The sequence below is a fragment of the Lampetra fluviatilis genome, chromosome 71, assembly GCF_964198595.1.
Source record: "Lampetra fluviatilis chromosome 71, kcLamFluv1.1, whole genome shotgun sequence".
Taxonomy (NCBI): Eukaryota; Metazoa; Chordata; class Hyperoartia; order Petromyzontiformes; family Petromyzontidae; genus Lampetra; species Lampetra fluviatilis.
The window spans coordinates 2,352,546-2,367,911 of NC_136345.1; the positions used below are offsets into that span (position 1 = coordinate 2,352,546).

The 15,366-nt window shown below is 48.7% G+C and overlaps 1 protein-coding gene across 1 annotated transcript; it reads left to right on the top strand.

Annotated features, from left to right (window-relative positions):
• The first annotated feature begins 2,482 nt into the window (after positions 1–2,482).
• On the top strand, positions 2,483–15,062 carry LOC144953051 (E3 ubiquitin-protein ligase TRIM11-like). Its single transcript, XM_078883566.1, has 6 exons — positions 2,483–3,065; positions 4,837–4,932; positions 11,633–11,866; positions 12,156–12,178; positions 12,866–12,969; positions 14,503–15,062. Exons 1-6 carry the CDS (start codon positions 2,508–2,510, stop codon positions 15,060–15,062), a joined length of 1,575 nt encoding a protein of 524 aa, XP_078739692.1. The 5' UTR covers positions 2,483–2,507.
• The last annotated feature ends 304 nt before the right edge of the window (positions 15,063–15,366 follow it).

Consider the following 15,366-nt stretch of genomic DNA (forward strand, 5'->3'; position numbering starts at 1 on the left):
AAGTGACACTCGTCCGAGGATGGTGAACGTCGACTGTGCAGTAGACAGAGCAGTGGCGGTGGCAGCACCTGCAGTCGTGGAACCGCAGAAACGAAGTGGCAAGCACTGCTACAAGGCCACCTCGCTGCTCCAAAACGTGGGCCAATCGAACTTTATCCTACTTTTCTATTTAAAGCTTTCGTGACTGCATGGATTCATCTTCTTGGTTCTTTCGGTAAAGTCATCACGTAGAAGGGAAATAATAATTAAAATAAAAAAATAAAAACAAGAATATATATACACCTCTCATATTTAAATTCATTGTGGCAGCTCTTTAAATGTTGAGTTTTTAAAAAAAATATCGAATTCGATAAAGAAAAAAATGCATCTTCTTGTTATTTTGGTTGCCCGGGTCTCTCGTGGTGGGCAGAGAGTTGGGGAGGGCCAAGCCAACGACGACACATCTGCCGGCCGGCTCGTAGCGCAGTGGGCTCTCGTCAGGGAAGTAAACTTCTGATTCTGAAGTGTGTGCGAGAGTAGGTGAGTGGTGGAGTGGATGAGTGAGTGGGTGCATTCGTGGGTGAGTGCTTGGGCGAGTGAGTGTGTGAGTGACTGGGTGTGTAATTGTGGTGTTGGGAGCGGTAGTCTAGCGGTTAGCGTGCTGCGCTATGAACCCGGTGACACGGGTTCGATTCCCGCTCACGGCCAACACCAGTGACGATTATCTAAACCGGTCCTGGGCCTCCACTAGGTCGACTCAGCCTCAAATGGTTGCCAGGTGTGGTGCGTAAAAACATCGCCAATAGAGAGACAAATGCGGCCGGGCGTGGTGCTGGCCACGCACCCCCTCGTTTGGCGTACCGGCCTTAATAGGTGCTCGCTAACAGCACTTGCCCCAACAGTCTGTTATGTCTATATACGGGTATCTTTGTATTTATGTAATTTTGGAATGCGTTGATGATGTCTGCCGGCCGAAACCCCCTTGAAAAATAACTGTTTAGCTTAACTTTCTGGTTCTTCTGAATAACATTGAGTAGCAGCCATCAGGTTTGGTTTAGCTGCCCAAAGATGCCTGTGCATCGCATGGAGGACACGTAGACAACAGCTGTACATGCGAATATGAAACAACGTGAAGATAAGAAGTGGGTCCGGCTGGGATTGGTTGGCAAGGGGATCGCCATTCTCGGACAAAGTGAGAATGAGAGACGGTGACATCGCCATCAGTAGGTGATGGAGGGAGGTGGAGTTGGTGATAGATTCAAACTGCTGGCAAGAGGCTCAAGATTCCAGGATGGGTCACGGAAGGCTACTGACATTATTTCTCAGATGCCACAATGACATTCAAGCAACTTGTCACGTTGGGTTAATTACACTGAGATGGAATTACATGACATCATGAGATATCTACAACGACACAAACTTTTTTGAATATTACCAGGTAAGGCTCACTGTGCTATGTGGCTTTTGTCAGAAGCAACCAGCCCATTACAAATGAGAGCGCAATAAAATGGCTCGTGTGGAAATTGATTGCAGCCAAATACTCTAAATGCGCGATGTTGATTCTAAATGTGGAGGGTAAACTGGAGGACCCAGATACAAATTCCCACGACCCAAGGGGAGAGAAAGACGCAAACTTTAAATACAAAGTAGCCGTAAGTCGAGCGAGATAACATCTCACAGCCACGGTCGGTGGCACCCAAATCCATTGCTCTGTCTTAACATAGACACCAACTTGTGCGCTGAGCTCTGCAAGGACGAGTTTATCTCTCGATACTCATCTCATGAATGAGCCACCGCAGCTGAGCCTCACCGATTTATATTAACACTCATTTTATTAAATGTATATATTTGTTAAAATATTAGATTACTTTGATGCATTTTGTTCATGTCAGGGTGAGTAGAGTAGCCTAGTTCATACTCTTAGCTTTTTCGGTAAAGTCACGTAGGTAAAAAAATGAAATTAAAATAAAATAATTAAAATCACGACGTTTCGGAGGCAACACAAGTCTCCGTTATTAGGTGGGACCGTCACAGCCTTGCTACGTGACTTTACCGAAAAATCTAAGAGTATGAATCCTTGCAGTCACGAAAGCTTCAAATCTATAATTAGCCTAGTTCACTCTAGATTTGAAGCTTTCGTGACTGCAAGGATTCATATTCTTAGGTTTTTTCGGTAAAGTCACGTAGGTAAAAATATTAAAATTTATAAAAGTAAATTAAAAATAAAATAAAAATCACGACGTTTCGGAGGCAACACAAGCTTCCGTCTTCAGGTGAAACTTTTATAAATTTTATTTTTATATTACTTTATGAATTTTAGTTTTTTTGCCTAGTTCACCTTGAGGCTGATGTTTGTGCACCTTGGGCACGGGTTCATTCCGGGCATTGTGTCTCGTGATGTCAGTGACGACAATGAAAATATTTAAAGTCTTTTACTTCCTTTTTCACCGTCGATATAAGAGAGAGAGGTCATGGTCCAGCGTCTCTCTGAGCCACACAGCGAGCGATCCCAGCAGAGCCCATGAGTCATGGCGAGCGCGACTCCCAGTGAGAGTGTGGACAGTGAGCTGCTTTGCTCCATCTGCCTGGGCACGTTCGTCTGCCCCTCCACGCTGAGCTGCGGACACTCGTTCTGCCTGCGGTGCCTGGAGGCCGCCTGGGAGACGGCGAGCAGCTTCAACTGCCCGCAGTGCCGAGCGACCTTCCCTGTGCGACCCCAGCTGAGGAGGAACGTGGCCCTCGCCAACCTGGCGGAGCAGCTCCGAGTTGGATTTGGGATGGTCGCGGCCGTCGTGTGTGACAACTGCAGTGATGGCCACACTCCTGCAGTGAAGACCTGCCTGAAATGCGAGATGTCCTTCTGTGCAACGCACTTGAGGCCTCACTTGGAGAATCCCAGGTTGAGAGGCCACGCTGTGGTGGAGCCCAGTGCGAGATTGGACAAGAGAAGATGCCCTAATCACAGCAGGGAGCTGGAGTTCTACTGCACAGTAGACAGCGGCCTGGTCTGCTCAGCTTGCACTATCGCAGGTGAACACACAGGGCACAAGGTTCTGACGCTGAAGGACGAGCACGAGACACGGAAGGTGAGGCCCTCAGAGCGAGAAACCGTAACACGATCTCACCAATTCTCTCACTCAGCTGCACATCTGATAACAAAAAAAAACTATCGTGTGTTCATGCTCTCCCTTTTGAATCTCACTCTGCCGTTGCATTTCAGGAAAGTGCCTCAAAATGTATTGAATCCTAGGGTTTCATTAAACACTAGCAGGAAGTACCCGGCGTTGTCCGGGTCATAAAAATATTTCAAAACGACTCTTAAAAATGTAACAGCAGTGCGTACTGACTGTGGTGGTACTTGCTATGATTACAGCAGTACATACTGACTGTGGTGGTACCTGCTATGATTACAGCAGTGCATACCGACTATGGTGGTAGCTGCTATCACTACAGTAGTACATGCTGACTCTATAGCAGTATTTATAGCACAAAGTACTCACCTGACAGAGTGACGTGGTGAGGCCTAGTCCCGTGCAGAGCCTCCGGCCTCGCCTAGATTGTCCAGCCGGCCGAGGTGGCACCTTGGCAGTCTGGGGCTGGGCTGCTACCCCTGCCCCCCCCAGGCACGATGTCCCCGGCCACTCTGCATCAATATCTACGGCCTATAGTGGTAGCATCTACCGCCTGTATAGTAGTAGTAACTGCATGCATCGTGGTGGGGGGGACATGAGACAGTGAAGAATTTACCTTAGCATTTAGTGTATTTTTATAGGATTTGTAAGGCGACCCTCACTCGCACCGAAGGCGTGTGACTTGGCATGGGCCATCCTCCCCACCAAAGGCGCGAGAGTTGGTATAGTCGTGCATGCGTCATAAATAAATAAAATAAAAGCGAAGCGCACAAAATCGCAGTGAGTCGCTAATTAAAATAATTTTAAGTTGACGGATGTGAAAAAGGAATAGCGCTTGCTGACCGCGGGGCTTACGGTGTGGTGCCTGGCTATTTTTTGTACGTTAACCCCACATTCTGTCTTCAGGTGGAACCGTTACAGCCAAACTTTGGCTGTAACGGTTCCACCTGAAGACGGAAGCTTGTTTTGCCTCCGAAACGTCGTGATTTAATTTAGTTGTTTTCATTTATTTTATTTTTTTACCTACGTGACTTTACCGAAAAAACAGAGTATGTTAACCCCACCGTTGGAGAGCCAAGCGCGTGACCACACACAAACACACCATTTTTGACTTTTATATAGATAGAAGATAGGAGATAGATAATTGCCATATGAAGTAATTAAGTGGACAGAAATTTGAGACTGATATCACAGCCACCTGAGAAACAATTCTAGTAGATTTATCTTCTAAACGAGACAGCTGTGGTCACACGGATCCCACTGGCTGCTGCTACAACGAGGCATCAGCTTGCCCACTCCCCGTGCCCACCGCCTGAGTCGCCGCACAGAGGCAGCATGGCGATGAGGGCCTTCACTTTGGAGGGGTCCATCTTCTTGGTTCTTTCGGTAAAGTCATCACGTAGAAGGAAAATAATAAAATAATGAAAATAAAGCATAATAAAATACAATTCTCACGACGTTTCGGCCACAACGCAAGCAGCCATCCTCAGGTGAAGAACAGGTCTGTCGGGGAGACAGCATCTGAATGAGCACCACCAGGCTTGGCAGCGTATATTTAAGCTGGGTTGGAGGGGGAAGAGCGCCTTGACAAAATAATTTACATATCAAGAGGAATTTAGCATATTTATGGGAAATGTGGAGGGGTCGTTGTGGAGGGAAGGGCGGTGTGAGGTGTGGCTCAGGGGGCTGGAGTCTCCCCCTGGTGATGTCTCGTCTCTCACGACAGACGCGCGTAGGGGAGGAGACGCGAGCGGTGGAGGAGAAGAGGAAGATGGCGGAGGAGTCCGTGAAGTGGATGGAGGCCACTCGCAAGGAGGCGCAGGTACCGTGTCCGGGTCTCACTCTTTGGCCCCCGTGACCTCCACCCAGCACGGAAGTCGTGAAGGTCAAAATGTTATTCAAGCGAACTTTTGTGCAGCAGCTTCATAACTTTGATGCCTCTTCTTGGTTCGTTCGGTAAAGTCACGTATAAGGGAAGTAATAAAATAATAAAAATAAAACCTAATAAAATACTTGTCCTGAGGACGGCTGCTTGCGTTGTGGCCGAAACGTCGTGAGAATTGTATTTTATTATGTTTTATTTTTATTATTTTATTACATCCCTTCTACGTGACTTTACCGAAAGAACCAAGAAGATGAATCCCTGCAGTCACGAAAGCTTTAAATCGAAACTGTGATGCCTCTTAACTATATCATTTACTTTCGAACTCAACATTCACTACAAGGGGGATTGCACATTTACGATAACCGCATTGGCGCGTCTGCCACGAGATCGGCTTACTCAGCATTACGTCTTCCACTCCTGTAGCAAACAAACACGTTCCTTCGGAGTGGGCAGGTAGGAACTTGGTTGGACAGCGCATTCGTGCACGACAGACAGACAAATAATCCCTGGTGGGCAAGTGTGGAACCTGTTGTTCCTACCTGTATGAAAGATAAATTGACTTTAGGTAGTCAAGCAGCCAGCCAGGTAGCCAGCCCCCTTAACTATCGGCCCCTCCTCCTTGCTTAGGCACCTCCCCTTACCCCCCCTCCCCTAGGCCCCTCCCCCCTTAGGCCCTTCTCCTGACTCTCCCCTTCCTTAGGCCCCTCCCCTCTCCGTACCCGGCAGTAGGTCTCCACCAATCAAAGAGCTGTTTATATTATATATTTATTTATGCACGACAGACAGTCAGACAGACAAATAATCCCTGGTGGGCAGTGTGGAACATTGTTCCTACCTGTAAAACAAATGTAGAGAGTGCCACGGATTGTCGGGGTGGATCTGTGGTGCAGCTGTTGCGATAAATGGGAGGTCGCGCACCGGCACGGACGCAGAGGCACGAACACCACACAGCTGCACCTCACGCCGTCCATAATCGCGTCACCGGAGTTGATTTAAACTACAACTATTTTGAAATCCTTTATATTAAGTTCACTTGCTTGCGCGCTTGCGTGCGTGCTTGCTTGCTTGCTTGCTTACGACCGTGCAAATCTTTGAGTCGTTTTTTAACCCACTTCCCGTGATCCAATCGAGCGGACATTTTCCACACAGACTCGTTGTGCGTGACAATGCATTTTCGTGAAAAAAAATTTCCAAAATTTTACACTTGTTAGGACAAAAATATTATATTTAATTACCAATTGCTTAATGGTGGCAGCCATTCATCTGACCCATAGGTGGCAGCCATTTCAAGCCAGAGGACGAGAGGACTCTAGCCGCCACGCATATAAAGGATTTAGAGTGAAAAACTTTGTTTTTACGGGTTAATTTTTAAATCCTTTATATTAAGTTCACTTGCTTGCGTACTTGCGTGCTTGCTTGCTTGCTTACGACCGTGCAAATCTTTTGGTCGTTTTTTAACCCACTTCCCGTGATCCAATCGAGCTGACATTTTCCACACAAACTCGTTGTGCGTGACAATTAATTTTCGTGAAAAATGTTTTCCAAAATTTTACACTTTTTAGGACAAAAATATTATATTTAATTACCAATTGCTTAATGGTGGCATGCAATCATCTGACCCATAGGTGGCAGCCATCTCAAGCCAGAGGACGAGAGGACTCTAGCCGCCACGCATATAAAGGATTTATAGTGAAAACTTTGTTTTTACGGGTTTTATTTTTACACTATGAGACCTCCTTTACCAGTGGCAAAATATAGTAGTAGGTTTTTACCCTTTAAACTGGTACAAAAACGGACACCTTTATGCAAGGCATCATGTTTGCAATAACCACAACACACACAGTCAAAATGCAAACAAAAAGAAACAACTCTGATGATAATGATATGCACTGTCCTTCAAGTTGATTGGTCCACACCCGAGACAGCTTTTCTTAGAGCCTAGTCTCCATTGGTGTTGGACCAGATGAAGTCGTGAAGGTCAAAATTGATTCAACGCTTTTTGGCGTCATCTGGTCCAACACCATGTGAGACTAGGCTCTAAGAAAAACTGTCTCGGGTGTGGACCAATCAACTTCAAGGACAGTGCATATCATTATCAGAGTTGTTTCTTTTTGTTTGCATTTTGACTGCTTGTGTTGTGGTTATTGCAAACATGATACCTTGTATAAAGGTGTCAGTTTTTGTACCAGTTGAAAGGGTAAAAACCTACTACTACAACTATTTTTATTTGACCAGGTAAGGCTCCACTGAGCTGTGTAGATTTATTCAGAAGCGACCCTGGCTGTCGCAAACCATAGCAGCTCAACAAAGTGTCTGACATCATCATCACGTGGAAATATATAGCCGCAGGCCCATACAGATACATAGAGACCCATACAGATATATAGAGACCCATAGGGATACATAGAGACCCATAGAGATACATAGAGACCCATACAGATACACAGAGACCCATACAGATACATAGAGACCCATAGAGATACATAGAGACCCATAGAGAACCATAGAGACCCATATAGATACACAGAAACCCATAGAGATACATAGAGATACACAGAAACCCATATAGATACATAGAGACCCATAGAGACCCATAGAGACCTATAGAGACCCATATAGATACACAGAAACCCATAGAGATACATAGAAATACACAGAAACCCATAGAGATACATAGAGACCCATAGAGACCCAAAGACTAAACGAATTATTTTACAAGGCAAGGCCCCTCTGAACCATGTAGCTCTTTTGCAGAAGGAAGCTGAACATCACAAATCATAGCTCAATGAAATGGCTCATCAGGTGGGAATTGATAGCAGCCAAATACTCTAAATAGTGCACTCTAAACTCTGGCTTGAACCAAGAGACGCCCTTGGGCTCTGAGGGTTGTTCACAGCAGATGACGAATGCCTTGGACTCTAAATTCGAGTTGGATGCGTGGAAAAGCCCGACCTGGATTACGGCAATTCTAAATCAGTTTTTCAGTTTTTCAGTTTCATTTATTCGGTATATCCCTGTGAGCCATTCGGCTCTTGAATCGGGTGCAACCGCAACAAACAAAAACATGAACAAGAAAACATCTTAAAGTGACTATGCGCAAACAGAAAAATCCAGGAAAAAACTGCAAAGTCTTCCAGAAAAAGCACCGTACACCAACGCTGTGTGCAAAAATCCCAGTGGGATGCAAGTCAAACAACAACAACAATCACTAGACAACTTAGATTAAAGCTATCATTCTAACTCCGTACTACTATGGTCCTATGGAAACATCCATTGGCCCATAGGGAGAGAGATGCAGATTTCAAATTTACAGCAGGAATCAGGGTCGTGATCGAACCCACGACCCCCTGTACACCAGGCGAGGTAGTTAACATCTCGCCAAATACATCATTGGACCTCCTTTGCCAGTACCAAAGGAGGTCCAATGATGTAGATGCTCACCCCGAGCTCTCATTACTTTGATAGTGCAGCGTTGTCTTTGAGCTGTACGCCTTTTGGCGTCCTCTGGTCGAGCACCAATTGGGTCGAGGCTCAAAGAAAGCCGTCCCTTAGTGTGGACCAATCCGTTTCAAGGACAATGCATTATATATTATCATAGTGTGATTTTTTTTGTTTGCATTTGACTGCAGGTATTGTGGTTAATGCAGATATGAATCCTCGTAAAAAAAGGTTTCAGTTTTGTTGCCAGAAAAAAAAGGGGAAAGACCCTATTATTATCTCGCCAAATCTCGTCGCATCCACGAGAGGGCTCCCATCGGACTCCGCGTGCCCGAGTCTCAACAACCACGACCCCAGCGCCCTCTAGGGGAGAAACTAGAGAAGAGCGACACCGCTCGTGCCCGCTTGGCATGGATCGACTCAGTTGGGTACGGGTACCCGTTTGCGACCCTGGTGCGGCCGGGTACGGGTAGGCCGTGAGTCACTGGTGAGTCACCGTTTGTCATTCATTTCCCAACGTCTTGTCTCTTCTCACAATTCAAGTTCCTAGAATCAACCCACCCGCGCCTGCAACGTGGCTTCATCTCCCAGAGGTCGCAATCAGGTACCCGATACCCGTACCCTACCCGTACCCGGGTAGGGTACGGGTACGGCCGGGTACGGGTACCCGTTTGCGACCCTGGTGCGGCCGGGTAAGGGTAAGGGTAAGGAATCAAAACCCGTTTGCGACCTCTGACTCAGTTCCATGGGCGCCTCGTCACTGGGGCATAATTCACCACTCGGGAATATTGTTTTATTATAATTCACTGGTCAACACACTTTTTCTGGCATAAGGTATTCAGACGGTTACAAGGTAATTTTGGGGTGCTGATTCCAAATCTGGCATCAGTTTTTGTCTATCCCATTTTACAATATATAAGAACGGGAGACAGAGCAAAGCCTCACCATTCTGGCGAATTGCCCGATGATGCTGGATGCAATTACCAGCGAAACGTCGTGCTCAAAAATTGTAAATGTTGTGGTTTCACACTTCAACACACCGGTGGGCTAAAGCAGTGAACTGTTTGTCTTTTGTCAACGTGACACTTTTTTACTGATTGGCCGTGTCGGGTGGTGGAGGGTTACGACACATTTATAAATAACGCGATCTAACACCCAAAACAACGTTGATTATGAAATGTTGAAATCGATAAATATGGAGTGAAAAAACGAGGGAACGCAGAGAAAAATCCACACAACTGTGGAGGCTGCTCGCCTCTGTCTCCATCGTCCCCTCCGTATCATTACCCCCTTGCTGTCTGGTGGGGTCCGGACTTTCGTCCCCCATCTGCTCCCTATCCTGTACCCCCGTGAGTGCTGCGGATCGTGTGTGCATGCTCCCCCTGCGCTGATGTTGGCCGCGGAGCGCAAGTTGCCGCCGCCGTGCGCGCGAGATAAACAGCACAACAATGCGCAGCCGATTACGCGCTCGAGCCGCGGGGTTGGGGGTCAGGGGCCCACCACCGCGCCGCACTTACGCAAGTAACGAGCACACGCACGATCGCACAAAGCTAACAGCTTCAATGCGCACAGCGATTTCGCACACGCGAGCGGGGCACACGCCGACACAACGACTCGTCCCCTCCCGCACTCGCACGTGTACGTCAACACAAGTATCGTACAAGGACAATTCTCCTCTCACACGGCTGCGTAGGCACGCAAACACACAAAAGCGCTCTCCCTCCTCCTCCTCTCGCTCCCCCCAGCCGTGCGATCACATCGCGCTCCGGCGCCGCGGCTCGCGGGTTCACCGTGTGCGGCTTGCGGGTTTTACCGTGCGCGGCTTGCACACACGCGAGCGACGCCCACGCTCGAGCGAGAGCACGTAAAACCCCCCTCTTGCGCGGCCGCGCGTTTATACAAATACACTGTGCGCTCCCCGGGCGTCAACAGACACACCTCCGTACCCGCACAATCGTACAGAGACCGCGGCCTTTACGCATACAACGACCACACACCCGCGAATGCAGCGCACGCTAATACCACGTGCAAAAATACCCAACAACACGGTTTTATTACTACGCTCGAGATTTTATTAGCGCTTGTTAACCAACCGAGCCACCCGTGTGTGTGTGCGGGCCAGCAAGGCGCTTCTAACCCACACTCTGGTGGCGTGCAGCCCTATTCTATGCTGCGCTCTCTGTTAAACTGCTTTCCTCTCGTCCTTACCCCGAACTAACCCTTCTCCCACGGATCCTACTCTCCGCTCTGAGGTGTTGTAAGGCGCGTAATACGATACCGTCTGTAGTCCTTGGTGGCCTTGCGGCGCTCAGATCGTCCTGCAGACAATCTAGCGGCTCGCCCGATGACTCCTTCGTCGCTGACTCCGTGTCAAAACTCCAGAAGAAGAGGCCCTCCCCTACTCTGCCCTCCGTCTTTTATACTATTCACATCAAAGGCTAGGCGCCCCCGTCCCGACCGCCTTGGTCTCTCGACCAATCCTGAGCCTAGGATTTCCCGCCCTTTTGCGATCCCGCCGGCTTTTGATCTTTCGACTAATCAGTAGCCCCGGGTCCGTCGCTCTCCTTGTCCTCGGTTACATCAATGGCTCGGCGCCTTCGCCCCCGACCGCATTGTTCTCCCGACCAACCAGGAGCCCCAAACCCGTGGCGCCCTCCGCCAACGCTGCTTTTTTTGGCCCTGATCCCAGCTATCCGCCTTGCTGACCCGTGTTTGTGTTTGTATGCGTTTCTAACTGCGGGGCTCTCTGAGCTCGCCGTGGTCGTGCGATCTCAAATCCGCCCATGGCGCCGCAGTGTTACTTGGCCTGGGAAGGGTCCTGTCAAATTCCCTGGCCCTGAGAAACCGTGGGGTAACCCCCCGAGGGGGCCCTCGGGTGAAAACTCAGGGTAGGTGACCCGACCACGAGGCCCTACGTGGGTGCGGGTGCGTGCTTATGTGGGGGGGGGGGGGGGTGATGGGGGGAAGTGCGGTGGGGGAAGCCGGGCGGCTCCCTGGCTCGGCAGAGCGGCCCTGTCGCTTTGGCACCACACAACCACAGAGCAAACGCAAGAACCCCAAAGATGGAGCACGCGTCGGGGGTCAGGATCGAACCCCGCCCGACCAGCTGTATACCAGGCGAGGGAGTCAACATCTCTTAGCCCCCACACGCACACACGGAGTGGCTCACGGCTCAGGGAGCCAACCGTGGTCCCCGCAGGAATCGTTGGCCGTGATCAGAGGTCGCATCGTGGGCAAGTTCGCCCGCCTAAGGAGGGCTCTGGACGAGGACGAGAGGGAGGCTCTACGTCACGTGGCCCTGAAGGAGCGTGAGCTGCTGCCCCGGATCGACGAGGACATCACTCGTCACAAGCGCGAGATCGTCGAGCTCCAAGCGGCGGCCGCTCGCCTGAGCGCCCTGCAGCATGAGAGGGACTCGCTCGCCTTCCTGCAGGTGGGGAGAGACCCTGTGGAGACGCCATTTTGTGTGTCAAGATCAACGGAGCGGGCAGGGGGACACGTGGTGCAAGGGTAGAGACGTCATCTTCTTGGTTCTTTCGGTAAAGTCACGTAGAAGGGAAGTAATAAAATAATAAAAATAAAACATAATTAAATAATTCTCACGACGTTTACGTGACTTTACCGAAAGAACCAAGAAGATGAATTCCTGCAGTCACGAAAGCTTTAAATCGAAAGGTAGAGACGTCATTCATGATCTCTCTGTTTCTCTCTCTCTTCCATAGGGGCACCTGGAGGAGACGCGCAGGTACAGAGCCTTAACGCCTCACGGTTGAACACTCAACACGGGGCTGTGTGTGTTAGACACATGAGCTGTGTGTGTGTGTGTGTTAGACACATGGGGATGTGTGTGTGTTAGACACAGGCTGTGTGTGTGTTAGACACATGGGGATGTCTGTGTGTGTTAGACAGAGGCTGTGTGTGTGTGTGTTAGACACATGGGGATGTGTGTGTGTGTGTGTTAGACACATGGGGATGTGTGTGTGTGTGTGTGTTAGACAGAGGCTGTGTGTGTGTGTGTTAGACACATGGGGATGTGTGTGTGTGTGTGTTAGACACATGGGGATGTGTGTGTGTGTGTTAGACAGAGGCTGTGTGTGTGTGTGTTAAACACATGGGGATGTGTGTGTGTGTGTTAGACACATGGGGATGTGTGTGTGTGTGTGTTAGACACATGGGGATGTGTGTGTGTTAGACACAGGCTGTGTGTGTGTGTATTAGACACATGGGGATGTGTGTGTGTTAGACAGAGGCTGTGTGTGTGTGTTAGACACATGAGCTGTGTGTGTGTGTTAGACACACGATTTGTCTGTGAGAGATGTCCTAAATGTGAGACGCAGGCTGTGTATGAGACACGGCATGTGCGATGGATCCCATTTGTTCTGCTGCTGTGGTTGAACGAGGCTGTGTGTGATGCTGTTGCTGGTTGTCCCAGAAGAGACATCCCAAAGGGATCTGCACTCCCACCTCCCACTTCATTGGACGTCACCACGATCCGCTCCCTTGAAAGTGCCATGTGCAGACTCCTGCCTCTCGTCTGTGAGTTGTTCCTCAGTCTTGCACCCGCGCGTTTTGCTGTGTTGCACTGCACTTCTGTGCTCCCCATCTTCATCAACTTTTCAGTTAATTTTACCAGCTAAGGAACTCACTGAACCACCATGTGGCTGTTTTCAACAAGCGACCAGATTATCACAAATGATAGATCAACGACGAGGACTATCACGTGGATATTTATAACAGCAACCAAATCCTGATAAGTGTTTTTTTACCCTTCTATCTGGCAACAAAACTGACACCTTTTTTTTACAAGGAGTCATGTTTGCATAGACCACAATACCTACAGTCATAATGCAAACAAACCTGCAGTCATAATGCAAACAAAAAACACAACTCTGATAATATATGCACTGTCCTTGAAGTTGATTGGTCCACACCCGAGACAGCTTTCCTTAGTGCCTAGTCTCACATGGTGTTGGACCAGATGACGCCAAAAGGCGCACAACTCAAAGACAATGCACCATCAGAGTATGAGAGCTTGGGGTGAAGCATTTACACCATTGGTACCTCATTTGCCAGAAGAAAAATATGATAATTGTTTTTTTACCCTTTTATCTGGCAACAAAACTGACACATTTTTTACGAGGAGTCATGTTTGCATAGACCACAATACCTGCAGTCATAAGCGCAAACAAAAAAACATAACTCTGATAATGTGTGTGCACTGTCCTTGAAGTTGATTGGTCCACACCCGAGACAGCTTTCCTTAGAGCCTAGTCTCTTAATGCAAATATGTTTTTGCGGATGGAAAAACGCGAGGAACCAGAGAAAGACTCTGAAAGAGAGTGACATGGAACAGTGGGCTCGACCTGGTGAAACGAAATTAGTTTAACAGCTTAAATATTTCGATTTAAAGCTTTCGTGACTGCAGGGATTCATCTTCTTGGTTCTTTCGGTAAAGTCACGTAGAATGGAAATAATAAAATAATAAAAATAAAACATAATAAAATAATTCTCACGACGTTTCGGCCACAACGCAAGCAGCCGTCTGCTTGCGTTGTGGCATGCCTACACTAATACTAACGAATATTAGCATGTGTCCAAAGATACTGATTAATATTTGTATGTGTCCAAAGATACTGATGAATATTAGTATGTGCACAATAATACTAACGAAAACCAGTATTGTATGCATTTGTGATACAAGTGCTAATGTATCCCATGACCACAACAACACAACAGACAACACAACTCTCCGTCATCAGGTGGGACCGTCAAAGCCAGATTTGCTGCATCACTTGATGCAGCAAATCTGGCTGTGATGGTCCCACCTGATGGAGACTTGTGTTGCCTCCGAAACGTCGTGATTTTTATTATTTTATTTTTATTAATTTTAATTAAATTGTTTACCTACGTGACTTTACCAAAAGAACTAAGCGTATGAATCCTTGCAGTCACGAACGCTTCAAATCTAGAATTAGACAACACAACACCAGCGTGCGTGTGTGTGTGTACACGCCACGTGCACGTGTCGCCGTGACTGCTATGCGAGCATCATCGCTGTCCTCACCACAGATGGACGCTCACCGACTCTGGACACAAACTCAGCCCACAACCGCCTCCAGATTTCCTCGGATCTCAGGACGGTGACGCTGAGCGGTGTCTCCCAGGGTCGCCCCCATCACCCACACCGCTTTGACGTGTGGGGACAAGCCCTGTGCTCTGAGAGCTTCTCATCGGGTCAGCACTACTGGGAGGTGGACGTGGGGAGCGCGGAATTGTGTCGGGTTGGAGTCGCGTACGGGACGATCACACGGAGAGGGAGTGGTGCTGAGTGCTGCCTGGGAGTGAGTGACGTCTCCTGGTGTCTACAGAAACTTGGCGACAGCTTCTCAGTGCATCATGGCGGGGTAGAGACCTCACTGTCCGTGCCGGAGCCTCAGCGGAGAGTCGGGGTTCATCTGGACTGGGACGCGGGGCTGCTGTCGTTTTACAGCGCCGATTCCATGGCGCCGTTGCACTCGTTTCACCAAAGCTTCGCTCAGCCTCTACATGCTGGGCTTTTGGTTGGGTGGGGTAAAGTTGGTGACTCAGTGACGATTGTGGATGTGAGTGGTGCGTTCTCAGAGCGGTGAACGTGAACAGCGTCGAGGGCAGACACCACGATGCACAGCGCTCGCCACCATCATCGCCGTCACAATGCCACGCCCGTGACTGGCTGGTGGCCGTCGGTGGCGAGGGGCTGCGTGGCTCTCTAACACAAAGGGGGGCTGAGCGTAAACAATCCTCGCAGCATTTCTAAGGGGGTGATAAAATAAGTACTGCTCTGTGTGTGAAGCCAAAGTGGATATATTCCATTTTCCGATTTAAAGCTTTCGTGACTGCAGGGATTCATCTTCTTGGTTCTTTCGGTAAAGTCACGTAGAAGGGAAGTAATAA

Coding starts and splice junctions, on each gene's coding strand:
- LOC144953051 (XM_078883566.1), top strand. CDS start 2,508: ATGGCGAGCGCGACTCCCAGTGAGAGTGTGGACAGTGAGCTGCTTTGC. Junction 12,179..12,865: donor CACCTGGAGGAGACGCGCAG/GTACAGAGCCTT, acceptor TGGTTGTCCCAG/AAGAGACATCCCAAAGGGAT. Junction 12,970..14,502: donor CAGACTCCTGCCTCTCGTCT/GTGAGTTGTTCC, acceptor TCCTCACCACAG/ATGGACGCTCACCGACTCTG.